Source organism: Piliocolobus tephrosceles, chromosome 1 (genome assembly GCF_002776525.5).
Source record: "Piliocolobus tephrosceles isolate RC106 chromosome 1, ASM277652v3, whole genome shotgun sequence".
In the NCBI taxonomy this organism is placed as follows: Eukaryota; Metazoa; Chordata; class Mammalia; order Primates; family Cercopithecidae; genus Piliocolobus; species Piliocolobus tephrosceles.
This window is the reverse complement of record NC_045434.1, coordinates 118,413,866-118,433,510: the sequence shown is the minus strand read 5'-3', so window position 1 is coordinate 118,433,510 and position 19,645 is coordinate 118,413,866. Positions and strand designations below refer to the sequence as shown.

The window sequence follows — 19,645 nt, the reverse complement described above, 5'->3', positions numbered from 1 at the left end:
GGTCACATATGCATTCATATGATTAAATCATATATGAAATTTATTCATAAGTTTCATTCATATGAAATGTTCAGAAAACTCAAATCTATAGAGACAGAAAGCAAATTAATTGTTGGCTAGGTCTGAGAGGGTGGAAACACGGACCGCAAATTAACACAAGGATTATTTCTGGAGTGGTATAAGTATTCTGAAAGTTAGATTGCAGCACAACTGTAAATTTAGTAAAAATCATTCACTTGTGCACTTAAAACAAGTGAATATTTATAGTATGCAAATTACACCTCAATGAAGCTGTTAGTTTTTTTTAAAAAAAAATTGTTATGTTTGTAGAAATTAACAAAAATAATGAAAGAAAAAAGGTGTTGGAAAGAGCCAGCTAGCAATGTGCTATGACTACAGGGAACAAAATATTACTCAAGGACTCTCACAGTGGAGATCAGGGAAAAAGACATGTGTTTAATTAAAGACTTATTCTTGTTTTGATCCAGACATTGAGTTATTAACAAGACCATCATTTTGCATTCATATATGAGATATGGTGGCAATGACACCCTCACGATTTTCCCTTCATTATATCTTCCTACAAATCTTTTGTCACAAGCAAACTTAATTACTTTTCTGGAAAATAATGAGAAAGAAAAGGAGACCTAAAATAAAGAGAAAATATTCACTCATACCAGTATGTTCCTGAAATTAATATAGCTGAGAACATCACACTTAGAAGCTATTTAAATGCTAACTGAAGTTTTATCATTCATAGTTTAAGACATAAGAATGAATTCTCCCCCCACTGTATTTCCATGTCAACTCCAGACTAATTCCTTATGTGCTGAGCGATCTAGATATCTTAACAAAAACAGAAGGCAGACCTTACACCTGCCTAAGATTGCTAAAGTAAACATGTTCACTAGGCTTTACTAGAACAACAGATTAACTTACTTTTTCACCAGGAGGACCAATTGGACCTTGTGGACCAGGAAGACCCTATTTTTAAAAAATGTATTTCATATATCAGAAGTCAAATCACAGTAACACACTTCTAAAACAGCAAATTATTGGCTCACTATAGTACATTAGAGTGAGTTACAAGAAGCTGCATATGTTCCTATACACACCAAAGAATTTTAGAACACGATGAGGAGTTTTACACAAGCTACTCTTTTTACAAAAGGACTATAATGTGATCCTATTCAGAACTCTCCTGCAGGTGGCTATTAGTCCTGGCATTCCCTAAACATTGAATGACTCATTTTTCCTTGGGAAGAGAGGGGCTTCTGCAAATTTGCTCAACTTTTTTAAAAAAGAAAAGGATGTATTTTCCTACATTCACATTTTAAATATTGCTAGGCCTACATAGAAAATTGTGGGGCTGTCAATTTTCTTATGCAAAGATAGCATCTTCCCCCCCATTATTTCAAAGGAGCTGCAACGGCTTAGACTTACCTGAGGTCCTGGATTCCCTTGTTGACCTGGAGGCCCAGGCTCCCCTTGGGGACCCTGCCAGAGGAAAATATGAAAAGTCTTTAATGGGCTATTTTACACAATAGATTTTTTTCTTCTTAATTGGAAAATACCTCCACCCACCCCTAAACAGTTTTCCCTCAAGAGATTCTGGAAAATATTGTAAAATATTAATGTATCTAATATACTTAGCAAAATATAAGAAATCTTTATATTTTAGATTTAGTAACAAAAATGGCTTCTTAGTGGTTATATTCAAAGATGGGGTATTTTATCACTATTTGCTACATACATACCATGTTCCCTTTTGGTCCTGGGGGGCCATCTACACCTGCCATACCCTGCAATGAAGAAAAAGTATGTATGGTTGCTTATATGTTTTGATGCTAAAATAGAAAATCAAAAAGACTAATCTAATAGCACGATACTCACTACCCTAAGCGACTAAAAATCATTTTAGAATTTAATGTAAATGAAGAAGAGACAAGACCTATACTTTCTTTTCCATGTCCACATTGGAGACAATCTACCAACATTTTCCTCTACATGCTGGGGATGTATCATGAAAACAATAAGATAATCAAAAGGAAGACAGAAGGAAAAAAGGGAAGGTAGATCTTCAAATACAACAAGGCAATAAACTCTTGGCTCTTTACTGAGGGCTTTTATGGCCTCTCAAAGGTTGGCAACAAGCTTTCCCTAGAAAATCTTCAATGTTTCCAGCAGTACATACAGGCTGCCCTGGAGCTCCTGGAGTTCCCCTTGGACCCAGCAAACCTCGTGGGCCCTAGGAGAAAAAGAAAAAAGCACGCCTTTAAAAAAAAATGTCCTAAAAACATGTCTCTTCCAATTAAGAAATCCTAAGGTTATTTTTAGGCTAAAAATATCTGGACATCTTTTATTAACACACTGAAAGTGATGTCCATAACATAAATATCTAGTGTTTATACTGATCCAAAAGCCAGAATAAATAACAGTTTTTAGTACAGAAACTGTGTTTCTTTGATTCAATAAATTTACATAGGAATCACTTGGGGAATTTTTAAAATATGAAATAGTTTAATATTTTCAATATGACACTTTTGTGTCATTTTTTGATTTCAATGACAGCATTCAAATTATTATTTAATCAGATATACTATACAAATAGAAGAGTCCTGATTCTCATTTATTGTACATTTAGGTAAATTTCTTCTTAAGATAGCATTCACTGAGAAAAGAAAACGACCAGCTGTGTAACTATATATGCAGATTACAGAAACCATTTTTGAGAGGTTCCTTAAATTATTTTTATTTACACTTGATTTCTCCTTCTCTTCTTTTTACCCCTCCTGCCATCTGCTCACCTTCTTTTCCTTCTTTAGAAAAGTCAATAAAATAATCAAATTTCTCCCCCATTTACTTGAATTTACTTGACAAGGATCTAAAATGTGGCACAAGGTAGAATGTAGTAATTTAAAACCAAAATTAGGAAGCCTATTTCTAGTTTAGTTTTTTTTTGTTAGCTAGCTTCAAGTAAACATTCCCAGATCAGTTTCCTCATTTGTAATATTTGATGGAGAAAAGTGATATAATCCATATGTCTGGTATATTCCAAGTGACACTTTTTTTTTTTTTTTTTTCTGGTAATAGGATTCATTTCTTCTCAGTACATAAATTTTGGAGCTACTCATGACAGGACAAAAAACAAAATAAAGAAACAGCAACAAAAACTAGGTAAGGTAACATTTTTGGCTGGAAATATGTTACATTCCACAGATTTTTCCCTCAATTGTCTAAGATTTTCTCTGTAACAAAAGAAGACCTCTATATATCCTTTTTCATTTTTTTCACATGGCAATTATCTGGTTAGCTTAGCTAAGACTGCAATATTTATCTGAGTTTATCGTTGTTTTTATATGTGTAACACCAGCCACTAGTCCTAAAAAATAGAGATATTACTTAAAAATAAAAAGTAAGTTGCTTACAGCTTCACCTGGAAGACCTCTTGGTCCAATTTCTCCATCTTCTCCCTGTCATTGACAAAATTAATAAGAGTATAGAACATTTAGACAATGTATCATTTCAACATGATTTTGTTTTATTATGTTTTAATTTTAAATATTTCTTAAAGAAATGAAAAGAAGTATTAATATACCCTCATTCCATCATCACCAGGAGGACCTGGAGGACCTTGCGGACCTCGTTCACCCTGTTAAATCAATACAAATATGATTAGCATATGGAAATAAGTAGAATGTTTACCAGTCTATCAGGTAAGTATCCAAACCAAATAAAACAAGACATTTGACAGGGAAAACATATGCTTTATTTACCGTCCTCAAAACATTTTGCAGATAAATCATAATTTAACAACGTTAACTGGCTTTACATGTTAGTATGCTAATAATATTTTATAATTATAATATTGTTCTCTTAATTTTCAATACAAAACTTTTATGTAAAAATAAGTATCTTAAATAGTTTTCAGACATTTAATTATTTTGAGATAAATTATTTAGAAACTTATTTTGCTGATGATTGTATTAAATATGGATATACTTTGGTGACTTTGACTTACATATTTTCTACTTCTAAATAATTTATATTAAATCTGCATAACTCAGGGGATGAAAGAAATTTGGTATTTTTTAAAATGGATAAAAGTAGATCTTGATCTTAAGATGTTAGACACAAACTATATGTTCTGTGAGACATTCATAGGGTTTTCTTTTCTTTCACTATATTTTTCTTTTCTCCAACTTTCTTACAACTTATCTTAGCCTCATTATTAATGCTGGTAAAGAAAGATATGAAGATCTAAAGCTGATCTGTTTTTGAGAGACAGTCTTCATAATTTCCTACTAAAATTATCTGCTGAAATAGTGTTCAGGATCATGGTTTCTTTAGCCTTCACAATTACAAGTTCTTGACTTGTACTGAAAGCTTTTATCATCACCAAAAAATAACATAGTGCCTAGTATATTACTGTGTTAATGACAAACTACCTACAGATGTCTTCTTCTGAGTATATGTCCACAGACAAAAAGTAATGAAAAAGTTGAGAAAATTATTTAAAAATTAGAGGTAAAATTAAATGTCCACATTGCTCTTCTGTTTATATTTTCCAGGTACATGTATATAAACATTCTGTTTGCAAAAAAGAAATATTATAATGTCTAAAAATATTCAAAGAACTTACACTGATACCACATGTGTATTTTACCTATTTTCCTCCTAGTATCTATTACATTATTATTAAGTCGATTCACAAATGTTAAAATTAATTTTTCTTCTTTTTCTGATTTCTCAAATTGTTATCAATTATAAAATATTTCATAACATTCTCTTGAAAAAAAAGGAATAGATGTATCTTACCCTGTGACCTTTGTCACCTGGCAGACCTGGAAGTCCATCAAACCCTCGATCTCCCTGTAAAACCATCATCATCATCATCATCATCATCACAATTCCAGTCTTTCCATTAAATGTGAAATAATCCCTCAGATTCAGAAAATGGATGTTTAAATATAAAATTTTACGTGGTGAACTGACATACAGGATGTGAATATAAAAATATGTGAGCTCCTGACCTTTGCCCCAGGTTCTCCTGGCATTCCTCTTCCTCCATCTGCACCTGGACGACCCTGATAATGCCAACAGCATAATTAAACAAAGTGACTCTTATTACTAGCAGATAAGTAAAATAAATAAATAAATAAATAAATAAATAAATAAATAAATAAATAAATAAATAAAACTAATGATCATGGCAGATGCCTTCAAAATGCACAATGAAAACAAGCCATACCCTTTTTCCAGGTTTTCCCGTTGGACCAGGGGGACCCTGGACGCCTCGAGGGCCCTATATCAAAACATCATAATTAAACTATATTATAGAATTCTTGATCAACAAACTCAATAACATCAAGAGAGATGGTTTCAGAAACTAATATCCTCTTAGCTTTACCTTAATCATTCAAACACAAGAAAATTATTTCCACGTAAAAGTTCAAATAAAGCAGAAGACAAAAGGTTTCTATCAAATAAATACCTATTTTTTCTAAATGGCTTCTTACCAAAAAAAAATCACTTATTCACTATATATGTAGACATGAGGTTACATTTAAATAAAATAAATAATTACACATTTTATTCCCAAAACCTTGGGGTTTTACATTTTCCTTGATGGAACACTCTTAACTATCCATTCCATTTCTCTTCTCTTACCAATCCCCTTTCTTTCACCTTTCTCTCATTTGTTGGATGTTCTTTGCTAGATATTTCTCCTTTCATTGCACTTATAATGTTGGATTATAATGGTCTTTTCTCATGTTTGAATCTCCCATTTAGATGGTGAACAGCTGAAGTCTTTAATCAATTTTCCCCACTATACTCCTAAAATTTGGCAATCCCTGAAGCAAATTATTGACTGGCACTATACTGTGTCAGATTAAAGGTTTAAAATTCTCATTATCTTTTTCTTCAGTAGCAGTATACCATAATGTGTCAATATATACTTTTCATGGGGATTGATATATATGTTTTAAAGTGAAATTATACAGCTAATAATAGGTCAAATGTAATTCCACTACAAATATTACATAGGCCTTCATATTTAACTAACTACATATGCTATTTAAAGTTAATTAAAATAATATGCATATAATAAACATGGTAGAAAATAATGAAACCCACATTTGAAAATTTAAATAATTTTTATAATCACTGTGAAATGTTCATTCTAGAAATAAAAAAATTAAGACTGTCTAATGGCCCGGCATGGTGAATCATTCCTGTAATACGAGCACTCTGGGAGGCCCAGGAGGGCAGATTGCTTGAGCTCAGTAGTTTGAGACCAGACTGGGCAACATGGTGAAACCCCAACTCTAGAAAAAATACAAAACATTTGCCGGGCATGGTGGCACATGACTGTAGTCCCAGCTACTTGGGAGGCTAAAGTAGGAGGATCCTTTGAACCCAGGAGGCGAAGGTTGCAGTGAGCCAAGATCATGCCACTGCATGCTGCAGCCTGGGCAACAGAGCAGAGCAAGACTCTGTCTTGAAAAAATAAAAATAAAAAAATAAAAATAAAAAAAAAAAACGATGGTCTACAGGTTCAAGAGTATGTAGCTTTGTAATGAGAACACTGTACTCTGAACTCCAGTCCGAAGGCATGAGCCAACAATAACAGTACAAATACTTCTTAGTTTTTAATGAAAATAATCCTTCCTTTGATAATACATTTCTCTTTTTGGATTAAAGGAATCGAGGAAAACTAAAATCCAAAACAATTACTGCGGTATGTTTTCAGATTCATCTATTTTATAAAAAGAAAATGTTGAGCAAAATGTTCACAAACTTTGGGAAAGAATGAACTCCCTACATTTTCATATAGTCTAATATCAGTGTTTTTACACGATTCCCAGTTAAGCTGCAAACATTTTCCATCCTTTTAACGGCAAAGTTAAACATAAAAAAAGAAGGCTACTATATCTTGAATCACCCAAATATCGCAATCAGTTTTCTTTGAATTTTTAAATTTCAAAATAAACTCTCATACCTTAATAGAATACTACTCAGGAACAACAACAACAACAACAAAAAGAATGAACTATTGATGCATTCTCAAAGGAATTATGCTGTATCAAAGAAGCCAGTCAAGAATAAAAAGATGAATTTTGATTTCTTACCTGAGGACCTGGATCGCCACTCTCACCTTTGGCCCCAGCTGAACCAGGCCCCCCCTATAGAAAAAAGTGAAGATATTTCACTTAATTGAGCAATTTCATAACTACTTTTATCCTGCCAATTGCACCTGAAATAACTAAACATTATTCAAAATATATTTAATCATATTAGCATTATCTTATTAACACAGTAAAATTCTCCAGCACTTGCATTGAAGTATATCTCTTCTCAATATATTGATTACATTCCAATTTGTGAGCAATAAAGGTCTATCAATATATTTTATGTAGCACTGTACAGAAGCTAACCTCATGAAATCACATTGAAATTGTCTTTTGTGTGTGCACTATAAGAACTCATAGGATGATACACAAAGCATTACTTATCACTACTCTGTGATGTAGTAGTAGAGTAACCCATTATTACCAAATCAGATATACATTTAATCCATTTATACTATAAGGATTAACATTGACAAATGTTACTGCTTTTATATTCAGATATTTTTTAGACTCTAAATTGTATAATAATAAAATGGCAAGAACCTAGTGTTATTGATACTATTATAATTGCCCTGAAATACTGTTAACACATTTTTCCCAGGTTGGTTTGTTTTTTTCCAATGAGAATAAGTCTGTATAACAAATATATCTTAAATGTATTTACATAATTAAGGTGACCAGACATGGTGGCTCACGCCTGTAATCCCAGAAGTTTGGGAGGCCAAGGCAGGTGGATCACCTGATGTCAGGAGGTCGAGACCAGCCTGGCGAACATAGCGAAACTCTGTCTTTACTAAAAATACAAAATTTAGGTGGACATGGCGTCAGGCGCCCGTAATCCTAGCTACTCAGGAGGCTGAGGCAGGAGAATCGCTTGAAACGGGGAGGCAGAGCTTGCAGAGAGCCAAGATCGCACCACCGCATCCCAGCCTGGGTGACAAGAGTGAAACTCCATCTCAAAATAAATAAATAAAAATAAATAAAAAAATAAAAAGGTGCAACAACCTGGCACATAAACTAAAATAAATAAACAAACCATAAAATTGCTTTATAAACAAGTTGTGAGTTTTAAAATTAAACACTAGGCAACACATATCCCCAAAAAATTTCAGAACATTAAAAATAAACATGGTGATTATAGTCACTTCATGCTGAAACACTGTGTTCTAAAAGATTCTAATTTATTTAAATCCATACACATTCCATTAAATACCACATTGTATAAAGTATGACAAAGATTAAAATTATGCTAAATCTGAACATGTCAGCAATCTATAGCCTCCTGGTGACTCCAAAGTAAAAGAAGTATTAACATGATGTCTACGAAATACAAAAAGTCAAGTCACATGAATTTTCTAATCTTTTTTTTTTTTTTTTTGAGACGGAGTCTTGCTCTGTCGCCCGGGCTGGAGTGCAGTGGCCGGATCTCAGCTCACTGCAAGCTCCGCCTCCCGGGTTTACGCCATTCTCCTGCCTCAGCCTCCGGAGTAGCTGGGACTACAGGCGCCCGCCACCTCGCCCGGCTAGTTTTTTGTATTTTTTAGTAGAGACGGGGTTTCACAGTGTTAGCCAGGATGGTCTCGATCTCCTGACCTCGTGATCCGCCCGTCTCGGCCTCCCAAAGTGCTGGGATTACAGGCTTGAGCCACCGCGCCCGGCCGAATTTTCTAATCTTTAAAATTAAAAGAATAATGACTTTCAAGCTTCTAATAAAGAATTATTGCAAACAAACTTCTGCAAGAGAAAAACTGGGGTTCCACATTAAGTCAGATTATTAATCACTGAATTTAATGCAATTATAGAACAGACTATTTTTAATTAATTGACTGTATTACATTCTCTCTATATAAGCACTACCTACTCAACAGATTATAATTATTTTGCTCCAACACTTATTCTAAAAAATGTCACACAGTCATTGACAATAAAACAATAGGGAAAAAATTTTTCTACACTTCCTGCATGTTTTATGATATAGTCCTCCATTTGTCTATAAAGGCAACTGGATGTAAACAAGTGGTTAAAATAATTTTTCATAGGAAAAAATGCACAAATTTCAAAATATTGATGTAGAACTTTCTTTTCTAAATCTTAATCTAGTGAATACTTTTTTAGACTACAGAGTTGAAAGATATTTGGAAGACTAACAATTTAACATTTTGATGCAAACATCAAATTTGCATGTTTCGAAACAAAGTATAACAGAGTAAATGGTAAAAAGTAACAATACGATTTTTTTTTCTCTCAATACCTACCTTCAATAATTAAGGAAGCTGAAACTTTCATACCAAAGAGATAAGTAGATAAAATTAATCAGTTTGGGCTATGACACTGAGAATGTGTATATGGTTGTCAGTATTTTCTCTTTGCCAACAGGCTATGGAAAATAGGCTGGCCCTTAATGGTTGTTTAATGAAAACAAGAACCGCTAATGTAATGTGCCTCCCTTGTTTCTGCTCATTGCTGCCGTTAGCCTCTATGGATCTATTTCCTTGTGTTTTTCAAGATAAGTAATGAAATTTCTTTGGATAATAGAGTTTTAGATATCCTAGGACTGATTTATTTTATTTTATTTTATTTTATTTTATTTTATTTTATTTTATTTTTTTTTTTTTTTGAGATGGAGTCTAGCTCTGTCACCAAGACTGGAGTGCACTGACGCAATCTCAGCTCACAGAAACCTCCACATCCTGGAGTCAAGTGATTCTCCTGCCTCAGCCTCTCGAGTAGCTGGGATTACAGGCATGCACCAACACACAAGGCTAATTTTCTACTTTTAGTAGAGACGGGGTTTCTCCATGTTGGTCAGGCTGGTATCGAACTCCCAACCTCAGGTGATCCGCCCACCTTGGCCTCCCAAAGTGCTGGGATTACAGGTGCAAGCCACCGCACCCAGCCTGGTATTTGTAAATCAAATAATATATGACACTTTCTCAAACATGTTTGCCCATAGGAATCAATCTGGTGCACATATTAAAATTACAGTGCTGGTTCCAATTCTGAATTTACAACATTAGAACCTTAAATTCAGAGTCCTAGAAATTTTTATTTTTAATAAAATACCTAGGTTAATTCTTCTGACCCCAAATTTTATAATACACTAACATACTCTTTACTTTCCTGTTACATAAATTTGAGTCATTAACAAATAATTAAAAATTAATTCTATTTCATTTGTTAAGTGATATAGAATTTGCCATATTACTGTATTTTGGAAAGGCAAAGTATGATAAAATACATGAAACAAATTAATAATGTGTTAAATTATATAATTTAAATTCTATGAAACATATTATCAGAATATATGTTCCACTTGAGCTTATATGATTGTATATTCCTGCAAAATAAATGTAAAATTTTGACTAAATTATGGTAAATATAAATATAAGGAAATCTACACAATAAAATCTTGACTAAAATACATGAAGAAAAACTATCACCCTAATATAACCAGTAAAACAGATTAAATAATTAGAAGACTAAGCACTTGATTTAAATTTGAATACAATAGTTTTGCTGTTAAGTCTCTAGTACGTACAATACAGATAAGATTTTAACTTTCAGAATAATAAATTCTGTAAATAGATTTATTTTCATAAAATATTTTGAAAGTCTGTAAGAGCATATGAAAGCATAGTAGAAAAAAAATTATACTAAAAAGCAAATATTTAAAATATAAATTATTTATCCATCTATTCTAAAATTGATGAGAATCCTGGTTTGAATCCTGTGAATTGCTACATCACTTAACATTAGTATATTCTAGTGTCTTTGAAGATTTTTTAGACAAAAATATTTGAAATATCTTAGCTTGCTATCATGCTAGTAAGAAAACAATAATACTTTGTTATTTCCAAGAGTTTCTACAACAGAAAATACTCTTTCTAATATCTGAAGCATCTTGTGGAATACTGAAGCAACCTGAAGTTTAAAAAAATATCTTGTTTGTCGAAGATTTTGTCATAATTTTCACTGGCCTCAAATATATTTTTCTTTTTTAACAAACTTTTTTTTTAATATAAAATTAAGTCTCAAGGATTTAATGTAAAATATCATTTTGGAAACTGAATGTTAGGCAAATGAATGATACTTATAGTTTAAGAAATTAATAGTTGGATATGACTCAATTACATTTTTATTTTATTTATTCAATTTAAATTTTTTTACTGAGACCTTTTGATCAAAATGTACTGAAAACTGAATTGAGAAGGATTTTTATTTTAATGGAAACAACAGCAAGCATGAAAACATACACTATTGTCACCAACCAGAGATATGCACAATCCCTGGAAGAAGTTGCACAGGGAGCTGCTAATTTGAAAATTTTAACATATATTATCTTTGTCGGGGTAACCTACCACAGGACCTGGTCTTCCAGTTAGACCCATTGGGCCAGGTGGGCCTCTCAGAGCAATCTAGAAAACAAAATATATCAAATTCAGTAATATTCTCCTGGAAGAGCAAATTAAAGTACAATATGAATATGCACAAGCTACCCTTAAGTAACACATGATCAACACAGATTTAATAGCTACATGCTAGAAAGAGTGTCGGGTTACTGAAGAACTGCCAATTTCTCGAATGACAAAAGAGGTAAATATCAGACGTTTTGAAAACTTTTTAACATATAAAATCTTGTAACATATATTGCTATGTCTTAATCAAAAATAAAAGTTAAACTAGATTGTAGAACAACTAATATCTGATAATTTACTATTCTGAATTTACTCAAGAATAATGCATAGCCTTTTTCTCTTAAATGTGTAGGCACAATTTGAGAGACTTTAGATAAAATTATTTTAGCAATAATTTAGGAAAAATTATGATAACTAAAGCCAGACACTATCAAACAAAACTGGTCAGGAAGTGTTATGATAATATGTGCCTTTCAACAAATCTCAAATATAATGCTACAGAGAAGAATGTTTTATTTTGTATAATCATAGGCATAATAAACTGATTACATGCACTATTATTACACTGAATATTAGAAATGTGAAATTAGCATACTTGAAAAGCTGGAACACATACAATACAAAAGATAAAAATTTGATAGATGTTAAATTAGTATTGTGTGCTACTTTGGAATATTAGAGAGCTCAAGAGATGAACACTTAGATTTATCACAAAGATACCAAAAATAATACCGCAACAGAAATAAATGCAAAATCATATTAGAAAAGTGCACGAGATGAAAACAGTAGGATCTCCAAAGTCACTACTGACTCACCATGAGATTTTTGACAATATACTTCTTAATCCTTGAGATTAAATATCTGAAAAATTGAATTATAATGCTTGCTACCTATTTTTCAAGTAGGTGAAGAGGGCTAATAAAATGAGGAATTCAATGACCTCATAAAATATTTAACTTCAAATAATTACCTTAAAATTGTTCAAAATAATATATTTTATAATATAAGTTGTAGAAATCTTTAGTAAATTATGTTAAATAATGTTAGATTTGCATTATGCCAAAATCTAATAAACAAATATTTTAATTTTTAATTATCTTTAAACATGATGCAACCAAATAATGATATATTTTCAGATTGATAGACTTAGGAAAGACATAAACAAATATTGAGGATGAATTACAATTTTCACTCATGTTTTCAGATATTTTAACACATGCATAAATTCATCATCATTATGAATAAAAATTTTATCACAGAAGTGATTTATATTGGTTAGAAAGTGGGTAACCATATCCATACCAATCATAAATCCTTTATTTCCTTATTCCTCAAAAAGAAAAACAATACTATAAATAAAAATGTTATATGAATTCCAATTCCTCCCTGGTCTATCCTTTTGACTTTCTTGTGTATACTCTAATTTCAATGAAACTAATAAAAACCATAAATGTAATTCTATATTTTGTAACTCTACAAGTAGTGGAAGTTTTAAACTAAAAAAAATCATAAACTGAAATTTTAAAAACATTACAGATTATAAAGATTAGGGTTGGTAAGAAATGTGAAGGTTCCTTTCTTATATATGATGTCCAAGAAATTTAATTTTCTGTGTTACCCTTGATATCTTAGATAATCCAGAAAATTAAGAACAAATGTGTTTCAAATTTTATTCTCTTAATTATAGCCAATCATTGACTTATGAGTTAGCAGAGTAAAACTGGATGTGATAGATAAGGTGCACTAGGTGTAAATATATCAATACTCTTGGGAAAAAAAAAAAAAAAAAACATAAATCTTGTGTGTTATGGTGGGAGACTGCTAGAATTATATAATGGCAGTATTGAATGGGTCAGCTACCTAACTATAACTTTCAATTAATAAACATTACTACTAGAAAAGTAAACATAATTTTAGCAGTTTTCCAAGTAAGTTCAATATACTATTCAGAAGTAAATATTCTATTAATAATGGTAGCATCTTCCATATGTACACACATATATACTTGACACAGAGTCAGTCATCTTGTGGGAATGCAAGTTCATCCTTTCTTACCCGAGCCTGCTGAAGAATAGCTTGAGCCTGAGCTTCCTGAGCAGAGATGGTTGGTCCTTTGGAGCCATCACCACCATAACGGAACTTGGAAGACATAACATTAAGAAATTCAAAATCAGCTTTGTCAAACATGTTGGATGATGTGCTTTGATCATTAGACAAAAACCACTTAAAATGGTGGGATTTTACAAAATTACAAAGTAACACCATAATGAATCATGAGATCTAGTTTGTTTTGTTTTTACTCTCTATCTCTTATGGAAGTTCTTTACACTACAGGTTACCACTGTAGAAGAAGAAACTAGAAACTCTGTTTCAATTTTAAATGCTATAATTTCTATACCTCTGGATAAATCATTGTGACTTTTTAAGCACAAATGCTACCCATTTTGTTGATTAATTTGTATAAAATTCCAAATATACCAAGTTCAGTGATGGTTACAGCTCATTCTCTATTTTGTTTGTCAAAATTTTTAGAATATCCATTAATACACAGGAAATTTTCCTTGTGATTTATTTATTTTGTTCACCCTTTCTGAAGTACTTATGTTATAAAACAGATCTTCTGTAATATTCCTCTATAAAATTTGCTCCATTTTAACTCAAAATGTAGTACGAATCAATTTTTCATTCTAAGTAATTATTTCTTGAAACTTTGTTCATGACATGAAATTGATAAAAAAAAATACACACTTTTTTTTCCCAATACACCAGGGCAGCAAAAACTTTATAAAGGAATCTTACAGTAAAGCAAATAATTTTTGAGCAATGAATAATAACACTACAAATAAATACTACTTATGACTATATAGATAATAGATGGTAAATAGTATATTAATGCTATGTTAAATAATGAATAAAAACATGTTAATAACGTGACTCAGGATAAATCACAATTGGAAATACTATTAAAAACCATTGCTAAGAGTGTAATCAAATAATGAATTCTTAGTTTTAATTCAGAGATTGATACTTATCAGAATTTTGTTTTGTAAAATTTCCCTGAATTTCCAAATGCTGCTTAATTTCAAGTATTTGTACCTCATACAATGGTTTCTAGTTGATTGCTCTTCAATGTGGTTGAACAATAATCTTTAGAAAAAAGATGACAAAATATCAAGTCATTTCTATAACATAAAAAAGAACATACCGGTAACATCAACATAGTACCAGGAGGACCAGGTAGACCATCAGCCCCTGGTAAGCCAGGACGTCCTGGGGGACCCTAGGAAAATAAATGAAATAACCAAAATAAATAAATATCAAAATAACAATATTTACTAGAACTAGAATAACTTATAACATAGGTCTAGTTTATCTAATTTGCATTTGCCCTTTCCACCTTATTTAATACGTTTTTAGTAAGTATACCTACACAGAATTCTATTCTATTGCACTAGTTTTAAATGATTTTAATAATGTTTGGTTATTAGTGTATAATCCAATTAAGATATAAATTTTGCTCAAACTTTGTTTGCAGCCTAAAACTTTGTAAAATGAAGAGTTCACATACGTTTTGGGGGAAAGTAATGTGAGAAAAACAAGTAGTACAAGCCTGGTTCTTATAGTTAGATAAAAACAGATTTAAGTAAATGATGAAAGTTTTATGTAAAAATTACTGGGTTTAAGGTATATTTTAGTATTCTTCAACAGCTACATAAATAGTATTTATTTAGTAGAATACTTAACTACATACTATTTTTAATGGACAATAGACACTATCTTTAAGAGAGATACTTTTTAACATAGATAATGACTAATTTTAGCATGTTAATGTTAATCATAGATAATGACTAAGTTATTTTAAATGTTTACTGATGAAATATACTCAGTGTGTGTATGTGTACATGCATACATGCATGCACATTTAGAAGTTTAGGTGTGACAACGCTGTCTAGAAATCCAAGATATGGATGTGAATATAGAAAATATTAAATATGTAATATATACATCTGTTAATAAGTATGTGACAAATAGATACAAGGCATATGTCCATAAGCTTTCAATATAAGGAGACATTTCTACATAGCCATGTCGTACTTGGCAGGGAAGCAAGTAAATTCAAAAATTAATAAACAACTAGATTCAAAATGCTATAACTCAAAGTGCCCATCCAATATAAAAAAAAAAAAAAAATGCAGCAGCACTTTTCAAATGTGAATTTCTTATAAAAACTTAACTCTTAGAAAACTGTTAACATTGATTCTAGATTGGCAAAATTATATTTTATTTAGAATATTATTTCAATAGATTATCTACAGACTTCAAGGAACTAAAATAAGTTAAAATAACGGCATCTATAAAGAAATAATTGTTTCAAATCCTAACAAATCTAGCTTGAATGGTATAATTTCCTATTACTAAAATATTTCCTACATTTTTAGATCATTTATATGTGTGTATTCATAAGGTACAATGTAAAGAGATGAATTTATCACCTGATATAGAGTTTAAGTCCAGTAAATTACAGAATCCAAAAAGGTCTCATGAAAACATGGTGAGATTTAAAAATATTAACTGAAATGACTATTACAAATAAATATCTCCAAGGAACTGGATATATCAAATTAAGTAAGCAGAGCATGTAAGAACTAACCTTATGAACTTTATTTTAAATAAAATGTTTCATAATCTTTGCATAATATACTTCCTATGTCCTCTGACCTTAAATAGCTGTCACTCAGGCCAGAATTTCTGAAATATTTAAAAATCTTCTTCCATTAAATTTAAATTAAAAAGTTTTTATATTCTTTAAAATGTAACTATATGAAAAGTATAAATTATTTGCATCTCTGATCCTCTAAAAACAAAAGAAAAAAAAGTACAAAGTCATTGGCTATTCAAGGATGTGGGGAAAAAAACGGAAGGGTATTTTATGAGAAGAGTTTGAAGAGACTTAACACAAATGAGATAGTTCAGCATGTAACCCAGCGTTTGATCTTCAAAGTGGAATTTAGATTTATTAACTCATTCTGTCAGCATCCAACTAAATATAAATGAGAATACCTGGAAAAGTATGTCTGGAATTCAAATTTGAATACCAGAATCCCTAACGTCATGAGTTCATATCATCAGGGATATTGGCTGAAAATAAAAGTTTGATACTAATTATGCCATAGATAAATGCACATTTTTTATCCTCACTTTAAAATAATATTTAAAAAGTTAACTAAAATGTTGTGCAGCACTGAATTCATGCGGCCTTTACTCCTCCCACACACAGGAAGAATAACATGTTAAACTTGTAGAATACATTTTAATTATTTTTGTCTGTATGACATGCATTTGTAATGAGATGTCATGTCCATTCACTTACCCTATCGCCCGGGTCACCAGGGGGTCCAGTGGGGCCTTGTAGACCTGGAGGACCCATAATACCCTATAGAGAAACAAAACGTATCTGAATTAGATTCTTAATCTCATTAATATTCAGACGAATTCACCCTAGTCCTGTCTAAGAGTTCATTTATATTTTATAAATATACACTAGTCTTCTAAATAGTTGTCCTATTTATCTTCCTGTGAAAAGACAACATATAGAAACCAATTTGTAGCTAGTTCAGCTGCTCTCAGAATGGAAGCAAACATTCCAAGGAAAAACAGGAAAGAAGAATATGCCAATGTAAAGTCTCTAAGGTCATATTTGGTCCCAGTTCTAACTGAAGAAACGGAACACTCATAAAATTAGAACTCAAAAATTTGATAGACAAGTTGAACATGTAGAAACCTTTTAGGTTAGAGGCAATTATATGTTTCCTTTTATGGGTAAACATATTTAAATGCATCAGTATCATATATTATTTCAGATGACAAGAGTTTAATTCCACAAAAGACAGAGGATTTATTACAGGTTCTTATCAGTGTAATCACTTGAGAATAAACACACTGAGCAACATCAGCCTTATCAGGAAATCACAATGGAATCTGATAATTACTCCACACAGAGGTATAGATAAGGCAGCTACAGTCTACCTAGAAGTCGCAATTCCATTTGTTGAGATATAATTAAACCTCTGCAATGAAAATAAGGATGACTCTTCTTTACTTTTATATATTCAGTAGAAAGATGAAAGTGAGTTGAGAAGATACAGAGACATCTAAGCAACAAAAATATTTAAAACAAAATTTAAAGAGTATTACTTGGATAGACAAATCAGAAGGCAGTTCAAAGGCACCAGCTCCTCTGAACAAATGTTTTTCTCTATAGTTCAACATTCTAATTAGTCTAAAATGTTCTCATTCAGTAATTAATAGAAATCTTATATATGATTACTTTAAATAGACAAAAATAATCTTAAAACATTTACATACTGCAGGTCCTGCTGGCCCTGGTGGTCCTTCGACAAGCATACCCTATAATAAGAAAAGAGAACATCTCTACCAGGGAAATATAACCCCCAACCTCTTAATTACATGAATATAAGAGAACATTATATCATTGCATATTAAATAGTGAATTATCTATTTATATCATTTAAATTAATTACAAATGTTTTTGCACAGGGAAGGAAAGAAATTCAACATGATAGAAAATACAGCCTGTGTCCTCAGAGAATGTGTGAACTAAGTGGAGTGGAAATGAATATTTAGATGAATAATATTACAAAGGAGAATATGCTAAGTGCTTCCAAGAAGAGTACAGATAAAACACTCTACCAAGGTTTTTGTTTTTGTTTTTTGTTTGTTTGTAGCCCACAGAATAACACCTAGCACAAAACAGAAACTTAGTAAATATTTGCTGTGTAAATAAATGAATGGAAAATAAGTAGTTTAATTCAGGGAAATTACAGAAAATTCCAGGAAAAAGGAAAATGGATAGATGTGATACAAGCAAAGGAATAAAGAGCTATTCAGAATAAGAACTCCATTCTAAAACATTTATCATTCCACTCCATCTTTGGACTACTGAAAAGCTACAATGTCATTTAAAAAGGGGGTTAAAAATGTTTATAATAACGACCGATTCAGTCTGAAAAATATATTTTCAACGTTTTTTGGGAGCATGTTGCATGATTTTGGAGTAATGAGTAGATGGCCAACAAGGTCCTTAAAACTGATTCTTTTTATTCTTTATCATTTCTCTTTCTTTTATTATTATTATTTTTTTTGGAATTTTTATGTCCTTACAGTTTCTGAAATGATTTGTATGTTGTTCTACCTTCAGTTCTAATACATTAGTTTTTCCGAGTTGTTTATTAGCAGGAAACAATGGTAAAACTTCTTCTAAGTAAGAATTTGTTTCTTAGCAATATTATTATTAATAAAAATATTGATATAAACTTTAAAGAATTTGGAATGAATAAGAGATTCTTCTGTATTTGAAAAGGAAGTAAAAAAATTTTATATTATCATATGACACAATTTGGATATGTAAGAAATATGTATGTCATATATTTCAAATAATGTTAAGTCATACAGATCAGATAAAAATATCATTGAATTGGAAAGCAGGAAAGCTAAAAGTCCTATTATATCTCATTGATCAAACATTTGAAACCTCAGGAAAATTGCTTAGGTCCTTTAGATCTCTGGTTCTTTAGTTTTACAATGAGAGAATTAGACAAGATAAATTTCAGCTACTTACAAATTCTGAAATTCTGCAGCTCTATGTTTTGTTTTATTGAAATTCTCCTGTCTAGACAAGACCCTACTAACTTACTTATCTGTGGTGAATTGCAAACATCTGGACATCAACATTATCACTGGTAATACATGAATATATATAATAATTTAACGTAATGGTGGCTTCTAAGCAATTTTACCAACCTTTAAAGTGCATTCACACCCCTACTTACAGGCTCAACCACTGCTGGTTCTCCTTTCTGTCCTTTCTCTCCATATGCACCATGGCCATTTATCTGTTGAATGAAATAGTCAAAACAACCTGAATATCTGTAAGGCCATTTCTTTATTTCTTTTATTATCTTTTTTTTTTTTTTTCTTCCTTTCTTTCTTTTTTGGAGACAGAGTCTCGCTCTGTCGCCCAAGCTAGAGTGCAGTGGTGGGATCTTGGCTCACTGCAAGCTTCGCCTCCCAGGTTCA

General features: G+C 31.3%; 1 protein-coding gene across 1 annotated transcript in view; it reads right to left on the bottom strand.

Annotated features, from left to right (window-relative positions):
• COL11A1 (collagen type XI alpha 1 chain) overlaps nucleotides 1-19,645 on the bottom strand; it is a 223,445-nt gene that overhangs the window by 121,251 nt on the left and 82,549 nt on the right. The window contains exons 9-24 of the mRNA XM_023190917.2: nucleotides 19,399-19,461; nucleotides 17,915-17,956; nucleotides 16,920-16,982; nucleotides 14,754-14,828; nucleotides 13,604-13,687; nucleotides 11,492-11,548; nucleotides 7,134-7,187; nucleotides 5,252-5,305; nucleotides 5,034-5,087; nucleotides 4,819-4,872; nucleotides 3,599-3,652; nucleotides 3,429-3,473; nucleotides 2,195-2,248; nucleotides 1,758-1,802; nucleotides 1,444-1,497; nucleotides 940-984 (exon numbers count right to left, since the gene is read on the bottom strand). Of these exons, the coding sequence (XP_023046685.1) occupies nucleotides 940-984; nucleotides 1,444-1,497; nucleotides 1,758-1,802; nucleotides 2,195-2,248; nucleotides 3,429-3,473; nucleotides 3,599-3,652; nucleotides 4,819-4,872; nucleotides 5,034-5,087; nucleotides 5,252-5,305; nucleotides 7,134-7,187; nucleotides 11,492-11,548; nucleotides 13,604-13,687; nucleotides 14,754-14,828; nucleotides 16,920-16,982; nucleotides 17,915-17,956; nucleotides 19,399-19,461 (897 nt within the window). The remainder of the gene's footprint in view (nucleotides 1-939; nucleotides 985-1,443; nucleotides 1,498-1,757; nucleotides 1,803-2,194; nucleotides 2,249-3,428; nucleotides 3,474-3,598; nucleotides 3,653-4,818; nucleotides 4,873-5,033; nucleotides 5,088-5,251; nucleotides 5,306-7,133; nucleotides 7,188-11,491; nucleotides 11,549-13,603; nucleotides 13,688-14,753; nucleotides 14,829-16,919; nucleotides 16,983-17,914; nucleotides 17,957-19,398; nucleotides 19,462-19,645) is intronic.